At 45.2% G+C, this 21,821-nt stretch overlaps 1 protein-coding gene and 1 non-coding gene across 2 annotated transcripts in view; both read right to left on the bottom strand.

Moving 5' to 3' along the window:
• The window catches only part of LOC144752112 (nicotinamide N-methyltransferase-like), a 205,234-nt gene extending 183,663 nt beyond the window's left edge, over nucleotides 1–21,571 (bottom strand). The window contains exon 1 of the mRNA XM_078640055.1: nucleotides 21,415–21,571. Coding sequence (XP_078496181.1) covers nucleotides 21,415–21,562 — 148 coding nt within the window. The 5' untranslated portion in view covers nucleotides 21,563–21,571. The remainder of the gene's footprint in view (nucleotides 1–21,414) is intronic.
• Nucleotides 3,577–3,709, bottom strand: LOC144752309 (U4 spliceosomal RNA). Its single transcript, XR_013594083.1, has one exon. It is a non-coding gene; the product is annotated as a U4 spliceosomal RNA (small nuclear RNA).
• Nucleotides 21,572–21,821: the final 250 nt, after the last annotated feature.

Genomic DNA, 21,821 nt, shown 5'->3' with positions numbered 1-21,821 from the left:
GATAGTCACAGATTTCTCTCCAAACTGAGTTCACATTGTCAAAAAAAAATTTCACCAGGTTGTCACGATTTTGTTTCTGATTTTTTAAAATGTTTACTTTCCTGTACATTAGAGTCATTGGCGATATGTTGTTGCTTTTGGATGAATGTCGAATTAGGGTTTCCACTTTAAGGTGAAAGTCACTTATCTTGAGACACTTAATTTACCATGAACGCACAAGTTGTTACTGACTTCATACAGTGATAGTATTATTTGTATATTTCCCAGCCCAGAGGAAGTCCCGGGATAACTCTCATTGGCGACGAAACACGTGTCAGCTGTTTTTTGTGTGTTTCATTGAACAATAAAACAAGAATGAATATACTGGCGATTGAACATTGAGAGTTTTTGGAACTTTAAAAGCTATCATTTTTATTGACACCATGTTCATGTGTGGTACAAAAGGGGGTGGTGATGGACAGAGCATCTGAATCAATCAAACACTCACACCCAGTCATAAGATCTGGGATTAATCCATCACCGTTCTTTAGCACCGTTCTTTAGCCCACAAATGCAGATGCAAATCAGTCTGACCCTGTGCCTCATGGGAACAGTCCAGCCCGAACCGTCAAGCCATGTCTTCCCTGGACCGGAAACTAGCTTCCGAGGACCGGTTTCTGGCATTCCAGCCGTCTTCAGCCCGGCTTGCTTGAATCCAGTGGCAAAGTGAGCAAGGGACTCACGTCTGAGCATACCCTGCCACACTTATGGTGGCCAAAAGCGGTACAAAAGGGGGTGGTGATGGACGGAGCATCTGAATCAATCAAACACTCACACCCAGTCAAAAGATCTGGGTTTAATCCATCACCATTCTTTAGCCCACTCTGCCACCCCAGTTCAGACATGGCTATATGCAAATCAGTCTGACCCTGTGCCTCATGGGAACAGTCCAGCCCAAACCACCATGCCATGTCTTCCCTGGACCGGAAACAAGCTTCCGAGGACCGGTTTCTGGCATTCCAGCCGTCTTCAGCCCGGCTTGCTTGAATCCAGTGGCAAAGAGAGCAAGGGACTTATGTCTGAGCATACCCTGACACACTTACGGTGGCCAAAAGCGGTACAAAAGGGGGTGGTGATGGACGGAGCATCTGAATCAATCAAACACTCACACCCAGTCAAAAGATCTGGGTTTAATCCATCACCGTTCTTTAGCCCACTCTGCCACCCCAGTTCAGACATGGCTATATGCAAATCAGTCTGACCTTGTGCCTCATGGGAACAGTCCAGCCCGAACCGCCAAGCCATGTCTTCCCTGGACCGGAAACAAGCTTCCGAGGACCGGTTTCTGGCATTCCAGCCGTCTTCAGCCCGGCTTGCTTGAATCCAGTGGCAAAGTGAGCAAGGGACTCACGTCTGAGCATACCCTGCCACACTTATGGTGGCCAAAAGCGGTACAAAAGGGGGAGGTGATGGACGGAGCATCTGAATCAATCAAACACTCACACCCAGTCAAAAGATCTGGGTTTAATCCATCACCGTTCTTTAGCCCACTTTGCCACCCCAGTTCAGACATGGCTATATGCAAATCAGGCTGACCCTGTGCCTCATGGGAACAGTCCAGCCCGAACCGCCAAGCCATGTCTTCCCTGGACCGGAAACAAGCTTCCGAGGACCGGTTTCTGGCATTCCAGCCATCTTCAGCCCGGCTTGCTTGAATCCAGTGGCAAAGTGAGCAAGGGACTCACGTCTGAGCATACCCTGCCACACCTATGGCGGCCAAAAGCGGTACAAAAGGGGGTGGTGATGGACGGACCATCTGAATCAATCAAACACTCACACCCAGTCAAAAGATCTGGGTTTAATCCATCACCGTTCTTTAGCCCACTCTGCCACCCCAGTTCAGACATGGCTATATGCAAATCAGTCTGACCCTGTGCCTCATGGGAACAGTCCAGCCCGAACCGCCAAGCCATGTCTTCCCTGGACCGGAAACAAGCTTCCGAGGACCGGTTTCTGGCATTCCAGCTGTCTTCAGCCCGGCTTGCTTGAATCCAGTGGCAAAGTCAATCAATCAATCAATCAGAACACTTGTATAGCGCGCTACTCACCCGGAGGGTCTCAAGGCGCTTGGGGGGGGAGGGGTCCGCTACTGCTCGAACAGCCAGGTCTTGAGTTGCCTCCTGAAGGCGAGGTGGTCCTGGTTCAGCCGAAGGTGGATGGGGAGGGAGTTCCATGTCTTGGCCGCCAGGTAGGAGAAGGATCTTCCTCCGGCGGTGGCTCTTCGGATGCATGGTACGGCGGCGAGGGCGAGGCTTGTAGAACGTAGCTGGCGGGTGGGCGTGTGGAAGGTCAGGCGGTCGTTGAGGTACTTGGGGCCCAGGTTGTGGAGCGACTAGTGTGCGTGGGTGAGGAGTCTGAACGTGATCCTCTTGTTGACGGGGAGCCAGTGCAGGTTGCTCAGGTGGCTGGAGATGTGGCTGCGTCGAGGGATGTCCAGGATGAGTCGGGCGGAGGCGTTCTGGATTCGTTGAAAGTGAGCAAGGGACTCACGTCTGAGCATACCCTGCCACACTTATGGCGGCCAAAAGCGGTACAAAAGGGGGTGGTGATGGACGGAGCATCTGAATCAATCAAACACTCACACCCAGTCAAAAGATCTGGGTTTAATCCATTACCGTTCTTTAGCCCACTCTGCCACCCGAGTTCAGACATGGCTATATGCAAATCAGTCTGACCATGTGCCTCATGGGAACAGTTCAGCCCGAACCGCCAAGCCATGTCTTCCCTGGACCGGAAACAAGCTTCCGAGGACCGGTTTCTGGCATTCCAGCCGTCTTCAGCCCGGCTTGCTTGAATCCAGTGGCAAAGTGAGCAAGGGACTCACGTCTGAGCATACCCTGCCACACTTATGGCAGCCAAAAGCGGTACAAAATGTTCATGTGTGCCCGGGACTTACTTTGTATTGATAAGAAGATCTTTTTGCCCACCAGAAAGAAATATTCAAAAGGAAAGGGATGACGCTAGCAGTAACACTAAAAAACCTCAAATCAAAACTGACGGGGCTCACACTGAGCTCCCACCTCTGGATAAAACAAGCAAAAATACTTCCAACATCACCTATGACAGTGAACACATAGAGAGAGTGGAGTATAAGGCTACCTTCTCAGCTAGAGTTCACCCCTGGATGACTTAACCAGCTACAGAACCCCCGATGCCCAAAATATTTCAACCAAGGGTACCCCAGAATAAATTCCTGGAGCACAACCTTGGCATAATCAAGTGTGCTTCGATTCTTCCACCTTTGCTGAGGGAGCATACTCCAACCTCCTGCTCCATATGCAACAACAAAACCTGTTGCACCTACTATGCATCTTCAAAGAGTTGCTGGTGGAAAGGAGGAGCTGCTCAATGCTCCTTTCAACCAAAGGGGATCCACTTGTAGAGACAAGCATTGCTGGCCTGCTTTAGGCCAGGGGACCAACAGTTAAACTGTAGGCCAGCAAATTCCTCACACTCATGGAAAATAAAGTGCCACCGGCCACTCAATGGAATAGGTGCAAAGGAAGTTAGGAGGCCCGGGCCCAAAAGTAGTAAGGAGACCCAGGGCTCAAGCCAACCTACTCTGGAGTTTAGCCTCTGGGGAGATGGGGTATTGGGTAAAGTATTCAATAAGCAATAATCGCGCCTCGGATAGACCTCATTTGCTACAATACTGCCACTGCACAAAGATGTTTTGCACATCTGTACATTCATGGTGACATACGTACTCTTTATCTCTAAATGTTGTTGTTTTTTTAGTCCTATGTACTGGGCTTAGTGCTTGTCTTTAGCAGTCACATAGGTGCGGCTGCGTACACACTCACAGTCTGTTTATTAACCCAGAAACATGTGGGAATGGTGTGAGTGAGGTGTTTCTTGTCCACAGCTCATCATACACATGTGAATGGCTGTGTGGAGCAAAATGTCTGACTGCTTAGCTTTGTACCTACAGAGATCATGTATTTTCTACATTTACTCCATAGTCAGATGAAATCAGAAACTGTGTTTTGTACCATTTTGTGATAGACTACTTTAATGAAATGAGGTTTGCTTGCTTAGGCTCTATTTGTGAGGCTTACACTCCTCCACCCACCAAGCCTAACTAGACCACTAGGTAGAGTGTCATCCAGACAATGCTGGTAAGTGTACTTGCAAGGTTGTCACTTGTGTTTTTGGCTGAAAGGGAAATTTGGTAGTTGTGATAGGTTCCGATATCAGTCCCCAGTGTCAGCCATCTTTCTAGTACACATCCCTTCACTGTCAGGTACCTGTGGAGATTTCTTTCTTCTATTGTAGAACTTGGTGATGTAATTGAATGACATCACTGAGTAGTTCTAGGAAAAAGAGTCAGTTGAAGAAGCTGGAGGTCGCTGTACAACTATGAAGATGTACTCATGATTAAATACATTTAGCTACTAACCACTGTGAGCGTGGTTACTACAATTTTTGACAATGAAGGTTCTGCGCAGGGGGAAGCTTACTGAGTGACCTCCACCCCTGGAAAAGCAGCTCACCAAGGAGTCCTGCTAATGATCTTTAAGTTTTGGAACTGTGAGTAATTCCACCATTTTTTGTATTTGCCTCATTGAAAAGGAACAAGTTGTTTTTGGCATGAGATGAGAGAGAGCAACATTCCAGCGAGAGGCTGTAAAAAAGACTGTGCATTGAAAGTAAACAAGCTGAAGTGGGAAGCCAAGCGCAAGGTCAAGAGAGGAATTAACTTTGAAGACAAGGTCTACAAAGTGCAAGGTAACGCGTGAGGTGAGCGCGAGGTCATTAATGCTTTGAAAGTAATCAATGCTGTGGAAATTGGAGGCACGAGTTAAGGTGCAAGGTATTATTTCATTATTTCACAAAACAGTAAAAAGCAGAAGCGAGAATTAACGCGCAAAATATTAATTCATTGGACTTTTCTCATCGGGTGTGATCGTGATCATTTTCCTCATCGTGGGAGTTGTGCCAACTTACAGGAGATTGACCTAACATCTGATGCAAGTACGCGCAGCCTCGCATTTTCCTGTAGACATGAGCATAGAAAGAGGAATGTTGTCTACATTGATAAAATGAAACTTCTGCTATTCAAGGGAGATACCGCTGCACTATAATTTTTTTTGCATGAACGAAGTAAAGAGACATATTACTACAGTGTAATTATTTTAGATTAATATTTTAGAGAAATCTATTTTAGATAAATATTTTAGATTGTTTTACTTTATTGCCATAACTTATTTTTTATGTAAATGTGGTAGTTTGTTGTTTAATCTCTTTATTGCAAACTTGTAGGATCGAAGTATGGCTGCTCCACCTTCATTTTTGCCTCTTCCTGGGGAACCAAGTATTCCTTGGAAAAGGAGGAAGAACATTTTTAGCACTTATGTGCTAGCGATTGGTGGTGACAAATATGGACCGTTAAGTAGACAAGCAATGTTGTTACACCATTTAGGGACAGAGGGAAAAAGGATATATGATGATCTTCCCGAAGTTTCTTTGGGAATTGGTACTGGTCAACCTGTAAATGTATATGATATGTTGTTGCAAATGCTAGAAAAAGATTTTACACCTAAGTTTAGTGTGGTTTTTGAGAAAGACAATTTTTTTTGTCGAGTACAAGCAAATGACGAGGATATTATGACTTATGTAGCGACACTGCATTTGAGTTTCAAGGCCTAATGGAGTCTTTAATTTGTGACCAAATTGTGAGATGTACAAGAGACAAAAAGGTCTAAGAAAGACGTTTTTCCTTGGATTCTACATTAAAAGAAACTGTACAAATTGCCAGGTGCTTGGACCATACTGGTGTTTGGAGGAAAGAGATTGTCATGGGATAATTAACTGTAACATCTTCAGAAAAAGAGGTTGTTGCCCTGGAGGGACAAGAGGTTTGACTGAAAAATACTGCTAAAGTAGACGTTCCATATTCATCCAATTCAAAAAATATACTTAATGTAGTTGTAAAAAGAAACATTACATGTTATAGGTGTGCTTGCTCTGGGCACAGTGCCTTTAGTTTTGCATGTGGGGCTAGAAACATGACGTGTAGGTCATGAGGAAAGATAGTTCATTTAGCAAAAATGGGCAGATTCAAAGTGCAAGTGTTAAAACAGTAGAATATCTGGGAGAAGTAAAAGAAGAACTAATGCTATCTGTTGATGAGTGTGGAATGTCTCACCACAATCATGAAATAATTATTAATGAGGCCTCTGAGGCCACGCCCCCGCCCGCACCTTAAAAAGACGCTGATTGCAAGCGCCTGACCAGAATCACTTTCAGTCCTGAGGCGGAAGCCGGGAGCGCTTTTTAAAAATTGAGAGGCACTATTGCTGTTGTGTTTTTAACCTCACCTCACTTTCCTCTCTGCACAATTAGGGCACAGCTTGGTCCTAAACTGCCCGCGCTGCCGATTTAGCGCTGACGCGGACTCGAGGGAAAACACTAATTTCTTGCCGCCATTACCGGCGACCCGTGAGGCCACGCCCCCTCTGAGGCCACGCCCATCCCTCCCTTCTCTCCTCTAATAAAACATGTGTATCTCTCGGACGTGCAGCGGACGGGCGCAGCGGGCGCGCCAACTGCGTGCCGAAGGCGCGCCTAAGGCAAGCCCGTCTACGCCCGTCATCGCCAAGACATCGCCCTTCGCCCGACCCCCTGGTCAAACTCCACGGGAACTCCACCGCTACGATAGAGAACACCTCATCGCCCTGAATCCTGGGCAGAGCTGTGAGAAGATATTAGACCATCTCGGCCAGACATGTCTCCAATGTAAGTCCTGCCACTTCGCTACACCCAGTCCCGGCCACTCCCGCCATAGATCAGGCTCTCCCAAACCTAACCCTCTCACCGTTCTCCAATTGAATGTCAGGTCTCTCGCGAAACATCACTTAGAGGTAAACACCCTTTTACTTGATGAGACCCCTGATATACTCTTCATATGTGAAACCTGGCTTTGTGACGATATGACTAGTATACCTAACCTTACGCTACCAGATGATTACCTAATGAAGACTCTGAATAGAGACGCTAGAGGTGGCGGTATCGCAGTCATTTACAAAAAGCCATTTATCTGTTCCTTCACTAAGGAAGATATTTCAGACTATGAATGTGCACGTTTTAAGATCACGACGGGCCCCCACTTTGCTCTATCCGGACTCTACATATACCGCCCCCCTGGACCAGCTTCTAAATTCATCAAAGCTCTTCTTGATATGGCAAACTCCTTACTGGTAAGCTCGGCTAACTTTACTATACTAGGAGACCTCAATCTTCACTTCGACCAAACCCAAGACTCTACCATCAAAAACTTACTGGCCGACCTTGTAGCCCTACAACTAAAACCTCTGATCCAAGCTGTTACTCACTCAGCCAGGCACACATTAGACCCTGTCTTTACCAACATCCCGGAGGTTGGGATGGAAGAGCCCAAACCTATGGGTTGGACTGACCACTTTCTAATCAAATTCACCATACTGGTTAGAGAGTCGTTCAATAGGGCTGAGCCTACCCGACGCCTAAAGAGACCTTGGCACAAACTTCTTACCAGCGATTTACACTCCACTCTAGGTGAATTCCACCGTGAGGAAAACATGGACATCAACCTGACATATGATGCCTTCCATCATTGGATCACCCGTGGACTAGTTGTTCCAGCCAAATGGACTAAGGGGCATAGCTCCCCCTCCAATCCGTGGTATAAGTACACCTTGAAATCCATGCGGAAAGAGTGTAAAAAGGCCGAACGAGCTTGGAGAAGGGAATATAAGGACAGGGACAAAATCTTCTATTTAGCCAAACAAAAAATTTATCATAAAGCCATCTGCTCCACGCGCGCATCCTTTTATGCAGATAAAATTAACTCTAGCCCTAACCCTGCTAAAGTCATTTTTAAACTAGTACAAGAACTGCAGAACAGCACTTCCCCCCCCCCCCAGCATTATCTCCGCGCAGCATTGTGAAAACCTGGCTACATTTTTTATAGAAAAAGTGCAAAAAATCTACAGCTCCTTCCCACAGCACTCTTCTAATCTGCCCAGCTCCACTAACTTCACCTTTAAAGGCTCTACCATGAGGTTTATACCAGAAATCACATTGGAGGATCTAACTAAGATCTGCAGGAAAGTCAAGTCGGGCTCTCCAGCAGACCCAATGAAGCCGGCCCAATTTATTGAATCCTTAGAATTCTTTCTGCCTTCCCTGGCCTCCATACTGAACCTCTCTTTTTCCTCGACCAGTGTCCCGACTGTGTGGAAACAAGCCTGGGTTTCCTCTATTATCAAAAAGCCTACGCTAGACCCATCCAAGCTGGAAAACTATAGACCCATCTTGTTGCTCCCATGGCTGTCTAAACTTGCTGAGGCACATGTAAATAATGTCCTGTCCCAACATCTGGATCTAAATAACATCCTAGACGCATCTCAAAATGGGTTCAGACCAGGTCACAGCACTGAGTCGGCCCTCCTGGCTACGACTGAACATCTCCGGATGATTCTCGATGCCGGCCAAAGTGCTGCGCTGATCCTGTTAGATCTCAGCGCAGCCTTTGACACGGTGTCCCATAGCATTCTGCTAAATCATCTGGAAACAGTAGGGATTTCCGGTCTTGCCCTGGAATGGTTCCGTTCCTTCCTGAAGGACCGATCCTTCCGGGTATCAGCTCCCCCCTTTCTTTCCCGGTCCCACTACATCGGGCAGGGGGTCCCTCAGGGCTCTGCACTTAGCCCTTCCCTCTTCAATCTATATGTGCAACCACTAGCGGCAGTAGCTAAGGAGTGGGACCTTACGCTGGTGTTATATGCTGATGACACGCAGTTGGTCATTACGCTCACCGAGGGACCCTCTACTCAGGCCACGCGTTTCATGGATGGCCTGGCGGCAGTGGCTCAGTGGATGACGGACAACTGCCTACAGCTTAATGCAGGAAAGACGGAGGTACTGCTCTTCGGAAAGAACACTAGCCACTGGAATGAGCATTGGTGGCCCTCGTCTCTGGGCACAATCCCACCATCCAAATCCTTGGTCAAAAACCTAGGTGTCTGGATGGACTCCAAGCTGAGTTTCCAGACCCACACAAAAAAAGTGGCAGCTACTTGTGTGGGCCTGCTGAGGAGCCTCAACCCCATACTCGGCTTCTTTGACTCCAAGGTTCGCCAACTCATCATCCAGGCTACAATTCTCTCTAGTTTGGATTACGCCAATGTCTTACTCCTTGGCGCCAACTAAGCGGAGATTGCGCGACTACAACGCGTGCAGAACTCCGCGGCAAGAGCCTTGACGGGTCTTCCTCGCAAATGCTCCGTTCGAGCCACCATACGGAAACTGCACAGGCTACCCATCGAAGCCAGAATCCAGTTCAAAAGTCTCGTTATGACACATAAAATTCTCAATTCTGGACACCCAGAACTCCTGCGCCCTCTCCTAACACCGTATGTGCCACAGCGCAACCTACGCTCATTAGGCCAGCACCTTTTGACTATACCCCGCACAAAGCTCTGCCGTACTGGCGGTCGCTCTTTTAAGGTTCTGGGAGCCAAGCTCTGGAACACCCTACCACTAAACATTCGTTCTCTGGAAAACCTGGCTGCCTTCCGGAAAGCCATCAAGACCCATTTCCCCCCCCCCCCCCCCCCTTAATAAAATACCCTCCCTTCTCCTCCCTTCCTCAGTATAGTTTCTGTGGTTCCTTAGCGCCGGGACGCCTCTTTGCTGGGGCAGCTGTTGCGCTTTACCAAATATTAACATAACATATATTAACATAACATAAGGATATACAAATGGTAAGTATTGAGCATCATGAGAAACCCCATTGTGGAATCACCTTTGTTGATACTAAAATCAAAGTATTGGTGGATTCCGGTAGTCTATTCATATTAATATCTAAAGATGTTTATGAGAAGGAGTTAAGGAAAAAGGGATAGACTTACAACCTTCCTGATATAAGAGCAGTGGGGTACGGTCAAATGTCAGTGTAAACTGCTCACAATATCTCAGCAATGACCTACTTAAGTGATGAAACAATGTAATGTACAGGCACTGGGCACATGTAATGCACTTACTGGAGACGTATAAGTAAAGTGAATATGTCAATTGGGGGTGAGCCAATTTTATCATGTTTAAGGGAGAGAACACAAGCATTTTAGTACTGGTTGGCCGTGGTAAACTGCACACAGTCATGAAGACAGCAAAAACAAGTTCAGGAAAGTAGAAGAGGAAGGCAAAAATGTCAATGGAAGTCCACCCTAAGGCTGTCATGTCTACAGTACCCATTGCTGCTGTTCCCATTGCACCACCCTAATAACAATACTGCTCCTTTATTACTATACAAGAACTTCTGTCAAGTATTGATAATCCAGTTGATAGAACAGCACTGTTGAGATTATTAGGTTAACATCAGACTTTGTCATTTAGATTGGCCTCATTTTTGCAGAAAATTTGCCTCTCTTTTGGAAATACAAATCACGCCAGGATGTGAACTTTTAAATTGTGCTTCAATTTGCACAAAGTGGCTTACATATTTGAATCTGACTCTGTTGATGACACTGCAGGGGCTATTTCAGAATCCCTGAGAGGTTCTCTCATCTGCTCACAAAAGCTTGCATTTCTCAATTGTTGGACTTGGCCCTTCTGGCAGGTTCACCCCTAGACTTTTTGCTTTTAATGGTGACCTGGTGATGCTGATTTTTGGGTTCTGCGCACTTTCACTGTGTCCCAGTGGAAAGTGCGTGCGCACTTTGAGTGCATGTGGTGAGATAGGCCTGCCCTCCCATAGGAATGCATGGGGAATGTCTGTGTCCCTGGTAGTTCCTGATGCGTGAGGTGTGCATGCTCGAGTTTGGTATGTGTGAACTCGTGTGATTAAATGCTTCGCAATGATGTATGTGCCATGATTGTGTCTTGTGCGGAAGTACCACTTCTAGCCATGGCTATGTGTGTGCTGTGTAGGTGCTGGCGTGTGATTGGCTGGAGCTGGCTGGGATGCCAGGCTCCAGGATGTCTGGATGGGTCTGCCCAGTGGTGATTGCTGAGATCAGCATGCTGATGTGAGGGGAGGGCTGCACCTGGTTCCTGATGGGGCTGGGCTTTCCCCACACAATGCTGGCTCTGCCCCCTGTGGTGCGTCTGATGACCCTAGTCCTGCCAGTGAATGAAAGGGGTGGTTGAGCCATCAAGGGTGCTCCAAAACCAGCTGCGACTGGTTTCTCCCCCACCCTGCACCTACAGACAAAGGTTTTCATAGTATAAAAATGGGGCTGTGTCCCCACACAAACTGTTCTCTTCTCGGATCCTGCCTGAGGGGGCTGCTGCTGTTGCTGGGCCAGAGGACCGCCACTTGGACTGTCTCCCTGCCTGGAGACCCAGTGAGCTGGCTCTGGGCCCAGCCTTGCCCCCCTGCCTGCTTAAAGGAACTTCTGTGCTTGTCCCTGGACTTTTGGGACCTGGTAGCGCTTTTATTTTCCTTATAGCACTAGAGAGCGCTTGATCCTGCCCTCCAGCGCTTGTGAGCGCTGTGACCCTGTTCCTAGCGCTGGGAACGCTGTATTTGTCCTTGGCGCTTGAGAGCGCCTCCCTGGTGCTTCGCCAGTGCCCACCCGGCATTCGACCAGTTTTTGCAGATCTGAAAGTCCCCTGGCAGGTGCCCACTCTGCCAGGGACATTGCCGCCCTAATATCGAGTGCCCACCTCGATTTATTGAGATTTTACACCAGTCGGTGCCCACCCGGCATTGCCCCTTGAAAATCACCCCCGCAGCCCAGGGGCATTGAAATCGATGCCGGGCCGCTGCCTAGTGCGACACGGAAGTGCCGCCTCCAAGTCCCCAGGGACAGGCTGCTACTGGCTGCCCTCAGCAGCGCGACGCGGAAGTGCCCGCGGCTCGTCTGGTTGAAGGTGGGGCCTCGGGACCGAAGGAGAGGAGTGCGAGGGAGCCTTGGAGGTTCCAGAAGAAGACCGCCGTCGCAGCCTCCGTCCCCGCCGCCAGCCAGAGAAGAGACAAGCTGGTAAGTGCTGGGGCGGGGGAGAGCCCAGCGAGCGGCAGAGTCCCCTGAGAGGGACTTCAACGTAGGGGAGACCCTTTGAGTGGCCCCAGTTGGCAGAGGGCCGCTCCGACGAGCAGGACATTTCCTCAGAGCCTGAGGGCTCCGGCAGCATTTGCGGCATCTCGAGTCCCCCAGAAGGGGGGACTCCCAACAAAGGCGCCCCACGTGTTCGCGGGTCCCCCGTGAGGGACCCCACCACCCCAGCGAGGCTCGAGGGCCAGTTAGATTTCCGATTCCCCGGAGGGGGACTCCAGCATCTGGGGCCAACTTTGTGTAGAGCCTGCAAGGCTCTTGGCGGCATTTTTGTTTATGCGAGTCCAGGAGGGACTCCAACACACCGCATCTTTGTTTGTTCAGAGCCACGGAGGCTCAGGGGCGTTTCTTTGGTTAATGAGCCCTGAGAGGCTCGGGGGCAGAGTGGAAGAAGGAGCCCAGAGAGGCTCAGGGGCCCATGTGTGTATTTCGAGTCCCCCCACGAGGGATTCCAACACCGGGGGCATTGGTTCTCTTGAGTCCAGGAGGGACTCCATTGATGCCCCCTTTGTGCTCTTGAGCCCTGAGAGAGGCTCAGCAGCGCCCCATTTGTTTGAAGAGTCCAGCGAGGCTCCAAGGGGACAGTTGGTTGGACAGAGCATGCGAGGCTCCAGCGTTGGCCCCAGCCTTATTTCACACAGCTGCCCAGCACTTCGTGGGCAGCTGCCACATTTAGGCCCCTGACACTGGGACACAGGGCGTCCTAGCCCTAGAGAGGCCAGTTGGCCTAGGGACTGCCACATGTTGTGGCTAATGTGATTCTGGCTCATTTATGTGCCAATGTGATTACTGCGCAATTGTTATTGCTACACCTCTGAATGTTTTTAGGCATCATGTGTTTTCCTCCCCTGCACCTCTGAATGTGTTTTAATGCGTCATGTGCCATGTTCTTACACCTCTGAATGTATGTTATGCATCATGTGTTATGTGCTTACACCCCTACAGGTATTGTGATACTTAGGTGGTTGTTTTTCTCCTAGTGCAGGTGGTGCTAGTGAGGTCCTGGTTACCAGTAGTTACTGGTTGTGTACTACAGTGATTTTACATTCTATGTGTTATGTTCTAAAAGTGTTACTTCCACCAGTGCTGATTCCTGACAGTGGTCCCCTGTAAATTCTGCCCGTGCCTGATGGCACATTGTAAATTGTGTGTTTTTATCTAATGTGTTTTGGTGTAATACAAAGGCTTTTTTTATATAACCTTGTGTGGAGTTTCCTTTGTGGTGGGCCTGGGTGTTGTGGCTGGGGTGCGTGTGCAAATACTTAACTCACATCGCATCCAAGTTTAGCCTTGCTGCTCGCGCCACGTTACATAGAGGGTGAGCAGGGGTTATCTTGGCGTGTAACTCCCTTGCCCTGACTTAGGAGTGGTGGTCTCTGACTGACTTGGGCGCAAGCCCTGGCCAGCCAGGGATCCCATTTCTAACATCAATGCTTCACAAAGCTTATTTTTGGCACTGCTGCAGTCATTGGATTGTGATTATAACTACACATCTCTGTGCAATCTATTAGACAGAATGAAGCATATCAGTGTATCAGTATTACATATGAGCACCTGATTACTTTAAAGGTCATGTGTTCCCTTTGTATGTGAAACTGATCAGGGATATGTTCAATATGGAGGAAAATGAGGGGCACACTAATGGCCTGATTACAAGTGGTTTCTTGTTTTCTGATTACTGAGTAAACCCACTTGTGCAAGTGTTGGAATTACAAGTTTGGTTTATTTATTTATACAATTTCCAGATGCATTAAATACCTCAACCTTCATTACCTTTCAGTAGATAAAACCTGCTGAAAGTTACCAGAGGTAAATAATTATGTATTTACAGTACAAACCACAATTTTGTTTGCTTAACACCAAAATCAGCGGGGTTTTTCCCAAAATTTCGTAATGGGCTCTATTTATCTCACTCGATAATTAACTTACCAATGGGTACCATTATTTCTGAGGCGTGATAAATAGCACCGTTACTTGCAATCAGACCCTACACCTTTATTTTGCTACATTGTAATTTTCTTTGTTTGCTTGAGGGAGAATAAACGTTCCATCTTCTCTCAATTGCTAATATTAATGAATTCTAATGAGAAGCAATTAACCCGTTAACCAAATTGGGGACCACAAACCTAACATTAGAATACTGAAACACAATGCCCCTCTGATCAGTCATTGGATTGAAGTGGGCCATGCTGGGAGTGTAGTGAACGTATCTAGGACCCTAATTAAATATTCCCGATTTATGCCCTCATGTGGTTATAACAAATCATATCCTTATAAAGGCATAAGAATCATATCCATATTTAGTCATAGCCAATGCAGTCCAAATACGGCAAGGCTACTCCTATAAACTCCTAGAAAGTACAACGCGTTCTTTAAACAAATCAAGCCTCCAGGAGCCCAGGAATTCCCCCTGCTTCTGTTTTGATTTGTACAAGAACTCCTGGAGTCCTAAAAGAACTGCGAGTTCTTAGTGACGTCAAACTCTGCACCTTCCAGGTATAAATATACCAGCATCTGCCTTGGCAAACACACTGTGGTTTGGAGCAGATCGGCTATCTACTTACCCGACGCCCTGCTGTAACGAGTGCCGAAGGAAGCCGACCCTCCCATTGACGCACTGAGAGAGACGCTGTCTTTCCTTCTGCCGAGAAATCCAGCTCCAGTGTATCCAGTCACCCTTGCGGGTTGCTGGGAGATCGAGTCCTGAGAAAGAGATACAAGACCTCCTTCATTCTATAACCAAGGTACGGAGCTGATTAGATCCTTAGAGAATTCTTGATTCAGATTCTTGGCAAAACTATCTTAACTAAAACTATATCTCACTTACTCATTCCCACGTACTAGGCTTAGGTTAGGTACACCGGGGTAGGCGTATTTTAGAAACACCAGTTGAGCACGTTTAGTCAACTTTTATCATTGTATGTATTTAATCCGTTTTAAGTATCTTATGGCTTAGAAACCATATAAATGCTTTTACAGTATTTTTTTATAATACTCCTTTTACTGTACGCACTTTACTTTATGACAAGTATTGCAATTGTGGCAATTCACTTCTATTCAAATCAATTCAATTCAGATGTTGCTTACTTTACATTTTAAGCTCTCTTTCTATCTCTTTTTCTGACATCGCTTGTGCTCCACCTCACATTTATTACTATTTTTCATTGTCTACTCTACCCTTGACTCTCCCCTTCTGTACAACCCTTTTTTATCCTTGCATAATGGTTATGACGATATCTCTCATAATGCAGGCTCATGTTTGCTCCTGGCCATCGTTTTCTTATACTCCCCATTCCTTCATGGCGCCCTGGGCCTTGTCCCCCTGCCCTATTCATATCCCCTTTCTAGCTCGGATATTGTAGGAGGAGAGTAGCTACCATGTGGTCTTTCTATTCCATTTAAATTGGATGGCTGCTGACCAGTTTTCTAAGCCGCTCGTATCAGTCGTCGGCTTTGCTCTGAAAGACCGGGACATCGGACATTTTGCATTCTGGTCGTTGTTACATACATATCAGGTAAGTCCTCCATTGTAGAGCCTTTGCAGTTGTGCTCTGGTGCTCCTTTTCTGTCCTGCATTGCAGAGGTTTGTTTATTTGTGCTCACGCACTCTTTTTTCTTCCCCCCTGTCTGTCGTTCTATCTAGGTATGGTTTATTTAGATGTTATCATTTTAAGCTGATTGAACATTATGCTAATCTTGGCGCTTTTTCTATCAATGGTACTCGCTCCACTCCACCTAGAGCAGAGCAAGGGTTACTTTTAGCATTCCCCACTATTCTTTACCTATAATGACTAGACCGGATATGTAAACAGACCCTGTTTGGACCAAGTTTTCTGTCCTATATCGCTTTCTCTCTTGCAACAAGGAGAAAGCCCTTTACCAACCTCATCCGCTAATTACTATGCTGCATTGTAGCTCTCTTTGCCTTCTGAATACTCCATTTCATGTTTTAGTCAGGCCACTTAATGGGTATGTATTTGTGTTTTCTTTAGACTTAGCGGGTTGTCTGTATTTGAAAAAATATTCTGTACACAGGAGGCCTCCTATATATCACAAAGGTATTCATGGCTTTCATTCGGACCTCATGACATATCACTTTCTGAATCTTGTCTACTTTTTCAAAAGTGAATACACAGCTGTCCATTCATCTACTGGGGAAAGCGGTGACCCATTTCGTTCTCTCACTTACCCAATGGCCATCAGCTTAATCTTGATATCGTGGTCTTTGACTGCAGATCAAATACCTTCATTCTACTTTCCATTGCCTTGCTGCTCCCCATAATCTTGGCTCTTCCTGGTTATCTGACCTCAGGTACTGCTCCGCCCAACTGGGCGTCTTCCAACAATCTGCTAGCCACTCTATCACTTTCCCTCTGCTGGTCATGAACTTCATGATCGGGTGGAATATGTATTTTCACGGGCTGAATGTCTTTGGTGTTTCTTTCTTACAGGGCTCGTATACATTTCCCTCTGATGTTTTGGAGAGCATTATATGTTAGTTGATGACTGGATAGGTTACTTATGTCTGTTTTTTTGTGTGTTTTTTGTCTGTAAAAATGTGCCAGCCCCCTTTCAATTGAATTCATCCTTTTATTTAAATGTTATAACCTGTGCCTTTCCATTCTTTATGAGTATCAACAGGGATTATTCTGTTATCATGATACGCCAACCCATTATAGTGTATTATTCATTGCATGTTTTTATATTATGTCTATTGCTCCTTAGGCGCACCTTATCTTGGGTTTCACACCTGACCAGCTCGCCCTGAAGAAGAACTCTTGGGTTAAAAAAACACAGAAACATTAGTTGTCGCTGGAGATATATGATGTCTTGGTTTTTTCTACCTCATCTCCTCAGAAGATACTGGACTATGAACTGCATTTCTGCCTGAGGAAGTGATTCCCTGATAAATATGGCTATATAACCAACTCGCCTTATATTATTTAAATTGTAGGTGTCTCCTTCCTAATTGTGGGGATGTTTTTGATACCGCCCAACAATGTATATTGATATTTAATTAATTGTAATATTTGTTGGGATGTATGAGTCTATGTGAATATGTGACGTGTTGGTTTGGTTTGAAAGAGTGTGTGTTTGTGAATCAAGATGCGCTTAATAGTTTCTGATATTTATTTCTACTATGCTCTGTTACAATTTTGATAAAACAACATAAATAAATGTGATCTTTTCCATCATACAATATATATATTATAATTGGGAAGGCCAGTATTTTAGGACTGGTTTAGTACCTTTGTGACTTTGAGCACCTTTAAAAAAAAAATTCAGTCAGAGGGTTTTTTTGTTTAATTTTCTCCTGCTGGATCTCTCGGCGGCATTTGTTTCGGGCAACCATAAGATTCTAGTTGACCGCATGCAGAGTCTGGAGATCAAGGACACAGCATTAGATCTCCTCCAATCCTTCCTCGACTTTGAGCCCAACATTGTTCAATCTTTATATCATACCACTGGCCACACTTATCAAAATTCTGTCTTCTCCCTGAGAGCACATGCTAATCATACCCAAATTATGGTATCACTAGCGAATCCGAAATCAATTCTTGCTCTGCATTTAGGACCTGCATGTGCAATGTGAACAAGTGGATGAACAACAATTGTCTTAAACTGAATGCCACAAAGACAGAGGTCGTCATCTTTGGCAATAACCCTTCATTCTGGAAGCCGGCATGGTGGCCGCCTGAGCTGGGCCCACTCCCTGAACCCATAAATAAAGCAAAAAATCTTGGCTTTCTGTTCGATAACCAGTTGAAGCTCAATGACCGAGTGAACAAACTCAAATTTGCCTCATACTGCTCTCTAAAGCTTGTAAAAAAGTTTGAAAAATTCCTACCCCCTGAGCTTTTGAAAACCGTGACCTTTGCACTGTTACTCACAAGGACCGACTACTGCAACAGACTCTGTCTCATCCTTAATACAGGCCCTTTGAAGAGGCTGCAGATGCTGCAGAATGCAGCTTAACGATTCCTCTTCAAAACTCAAAAATAGGAATCTGCAAGAAGAGCCATCGGGAACCTTCACTGGCAACCGGTCAGACAACGTTGCAGGGTCAAGGCCCTTTGTCTGGCCTATAAATCACTGCATGGACTGGGGTCCATCCATTTCAAGGAGAAACTTAGATGGTTTTATCCCAGGGGGAACTCTTCATTTGTGTTCTGCCATGAACGTGACTGTTTCCCATTTAGGATTACCACTTTGGGTGCCTCTATAGTGCCAATACGCCCTTGAGCATGAGTTTGCGCTTCACAAATCATATTCATATTCCTATCATACATCTCTCGCAGATGACTTATGTCGGTAGTAGTGCATGGAGAATAACAAGACTGTCCTTTCAGATCTCTTGCTCTCTCTCAGATGATGTGTGTGGGGAAAGACTTGCCTCTCCTATTGGACCTCGGGCTCAGATGACAGGTGTGAATAGTAGGGTATGTTAAGAGAGACTAGCCTCACTGCTCAATCCTTTCTCGCAGCTGAAGGGAGTGTGCAGTAGTAAGTGGAAAGGGACTATACTCTATGCTAACATCCCTCTCGCTGATAGTAGATGTGCATAGTAGGGTGTAGGGAGAGACTGCACTCTACTCAACACTCTCACCAAGCAGTTGTGTGTAAATAGTAGATTCTGATAAACACCATCTCCAGTAAGACTCCTTACCACAGTAGCAAGTGTGCATACCAGAGCGTATTCATACATCACCTACTCCTTTCTCCTGCTCACGTTCCTGCAGGAGTCTCGTGAGATTGTAACTCTTTTGAATTAACAATGTAATCATCACAGAACTTATCTATAAATACTTCCCCTCAAAAACAAGGACCAAAATATGCATCCCTACTAATAGGGTACATTGAAAACTCATCTACTCCTTTTTACTATACACAATCCTTAGAGAGTTCCACAAAACATAAAACATAGTTAAATATATATACATTTATTTTTTTCACAGTAGGGATGCTAAAGACACCTCTTCTCCAAAACTAGGGGACAGCATGCCTTTCTTGCTGCCTTGCTAAATAGCTTTTTCTTCAGTTCCACAACAACTTTAGTTCTTCACAGCAAACAGTAATAACATTCCAACAGCCGTCCTATAAGATCGCTCGTACGATCGCTCGTACGACTTGTTCGTGCCTCTCGCTCTCCAGTTTCGATCTCATGCTCTCACAGGATCTCTGCGGAATTCTCAGTCATGAGCCCATTTGCCAAAATATACAATTATTTTTTACCAAATACCTCAAAATATACTTAATGGATTTACACCAAGTAACAAAAAGCCTAATCTGCGGACCAAGGTCTAGCTTCCTGCCAAAAGTTACAGGGACATTTCATGCTAAGGGTCCAACCACATATGTCAAGAAAAGGGGGGGCACAGGTTATTCTCATGCAACTTCTATGATTTTTTTACACATTCCCAGATTATCCTTGTTACTTTCTCTTTCTATGTGTGCTGCATTCTGAGGAATATTCCACTGTTGATTGTTTTTGTGCAAGGAAGCATCCCTTCCTTCCCTTCCTTCCAAAAACCGCCCTTCATGCAACACAGGCACCCGTGCACCATGGTGAAAGTGTGCCTAGGCATCAAAATGACACCAGCAAAAGGGACTATAGCAGAAATTATTTTAAATATGGCATATTCCTGCTTTTTCCCTATCATGCAGTCCAGCAAATTGGCATGCTGCACTGTATGACTTGTTTTTATAAAAAGTGGTTAAGGGGCCATTGCTCACTGAGACCCTGGAACCAACCTACACATGAATGATGTGGTCTAAGAAATCTAACACCCTTCTTAGGTGGCACATATTCCATTTCAGAGAGGATCTGTCTGGGCAAAGGAGTCTGGACCTTTCATATTGAAGCTGTACCAAGACTAATTTGCATATGGCTGGGACTGGAGTGATCTCAGGTGGCATGGTTGGCAAACAAACAATGGGTCAGAATACTACACTGAGTGATTGCCAGTGGTTAGACAAACTGCAAGAATTCCTCTCATATTTTTTGTATCTGCTGTCTTTATAGCACCTGCAACCTTTTTGGAGAGCGTTGTCTATTGCTCAGTGTCCACAGATGCCCATGCATGTCAGAATCTGCACTGCATCACACACACCGGTGACCACGGAGCATAACAAATCTAAAAAATAGTTAAACCTTTATCCAGAGTGCGTTTTCACTGGGTGTGAGGTCAATATTTGTCCCCACTGCCAGGATTTACCTGACAATGGGAAACAGAAAATGGACATTGTACATTGGGCCAGCAGTGATAGTGTATCTACATTTTTGAGCTACTTTACACGCCTTTTTGTTAATACCCAAAGTATTAAAATACCTAAAATTGTAGGAGTGCATTCTACTAGTAGTACATTTACGTTTGTGAACAGTGCCACAGTATCCCAATATAACAAAAATTTTAAATATTTAAAATTTAAATATGTGACAATAGAAATTCCACTGCCATCTACCAAAATGTGGTGCACCGATGTACGTTTGAATGCCGCCCATGCACTATTCATGAGTGGGGCAAGCTAATGGGTATGGGGCTAAGTTCTGTGTCTAATGTGATGTTGATTCTAGTTTACATAATCTATGGTAGAATATTTCCAGCTGTATTATCATGAACAGTGAGATATAAAAGATTAATACAAATAACTAGGGAACTATATTTGTATATTCCATTCATGAAGGAGCATGATTTTATCGTCAGAGGATTTTATTGGGATTAGATCTGTACAATTCGTCCCATCTCAGTCACTAGTGCCTTCTATATACTGAGTTGCAGAAACAGCCTCCTGTGTTTTATTCCAGTTTTCTAGTTGTTAAATGTACATAGTTTGTACAATGTCAGTGAAAATAGGAGGCATTATTGACATTTATCTTGCTTTTCAATGCACAATGTACAAGACATTATGGATAGATTGTAAATATTAATATACTTTACAATGTACTTTTCATCATCAATGTGCTTTTCAGATTTTACATTTGTTCATTCTGTCAACTGTCTATTCCTGCTTTTGATTTCATTAGCAACAAAAATGTGAAATACATGTATTATTCATTCTTGTCTTTAAATATCCAGAACCGATGAAGCAATTAATGCACCGAAAGAAAGAAGCTCTCATAACAATTTTCAGAATTCAATGCATAAACTTTCTGATGTTATTGTGATGGTCCTGCTTAATTTTATTGTTTGATATGTCTATACACGTGTACTGTAAAGCGCTCTGATACCCGCAAGGGTCTTTTTCGAGCTCTATAAAACTTTCAAATAAATAATAAATAAACAGTAATAGTTCTCTACATCTTCAGCTTGGAAAACAGAAGTTATAAAAAACATACCTGAGGTGAATATTTTGTTGAAAGAAGGTAACATCTGAATAACTGAATCACCAAGGAAGGCAGAATCATTTGCAGTAAATGTTTCCAGGACCATAGGTGCATCCAAGTGTCGATCATGGAGCTCTTTCAGCTCAGAAAATGAAGACATTTTCAATTATTCAAAGTTTCAAACTCTACTACTCCTGTGTGTGCACCTATTCTTATAGTAAATCATCTAAATTACAAATGATCGATGAACAGAAGTCAGTTTGATTTGCATGTGCTCTAAACCTCATCCAAATTCTATTCTTCTTTGATGTCAGCTGAGTGCAGCTTAGAAATATTTAGCATCTTGTTTGCAAAGCATAATGTTGTGAATTGTGCCACATGTCCCATCACCTTAATTGAAACAGATACAGCAATGCTAT

This window comes from Lissotriton helveticus, chromosome 4_2, assembly GCF_964261635.1.
Source record: "Lissotriton helveticus chromosome 4_2, aLisHel1.1, whole genome shotgun sequence".
Classification (NCBI taxonomy): Eukaryota; Metazoa; Chordata; class Amphibia; order Caudata; family Salamandridae; genus Lissotriton; species Lissotriton helveticus.
This window is presented reverse-complemented; position numbering and strand designations above follow the sequence as displayed.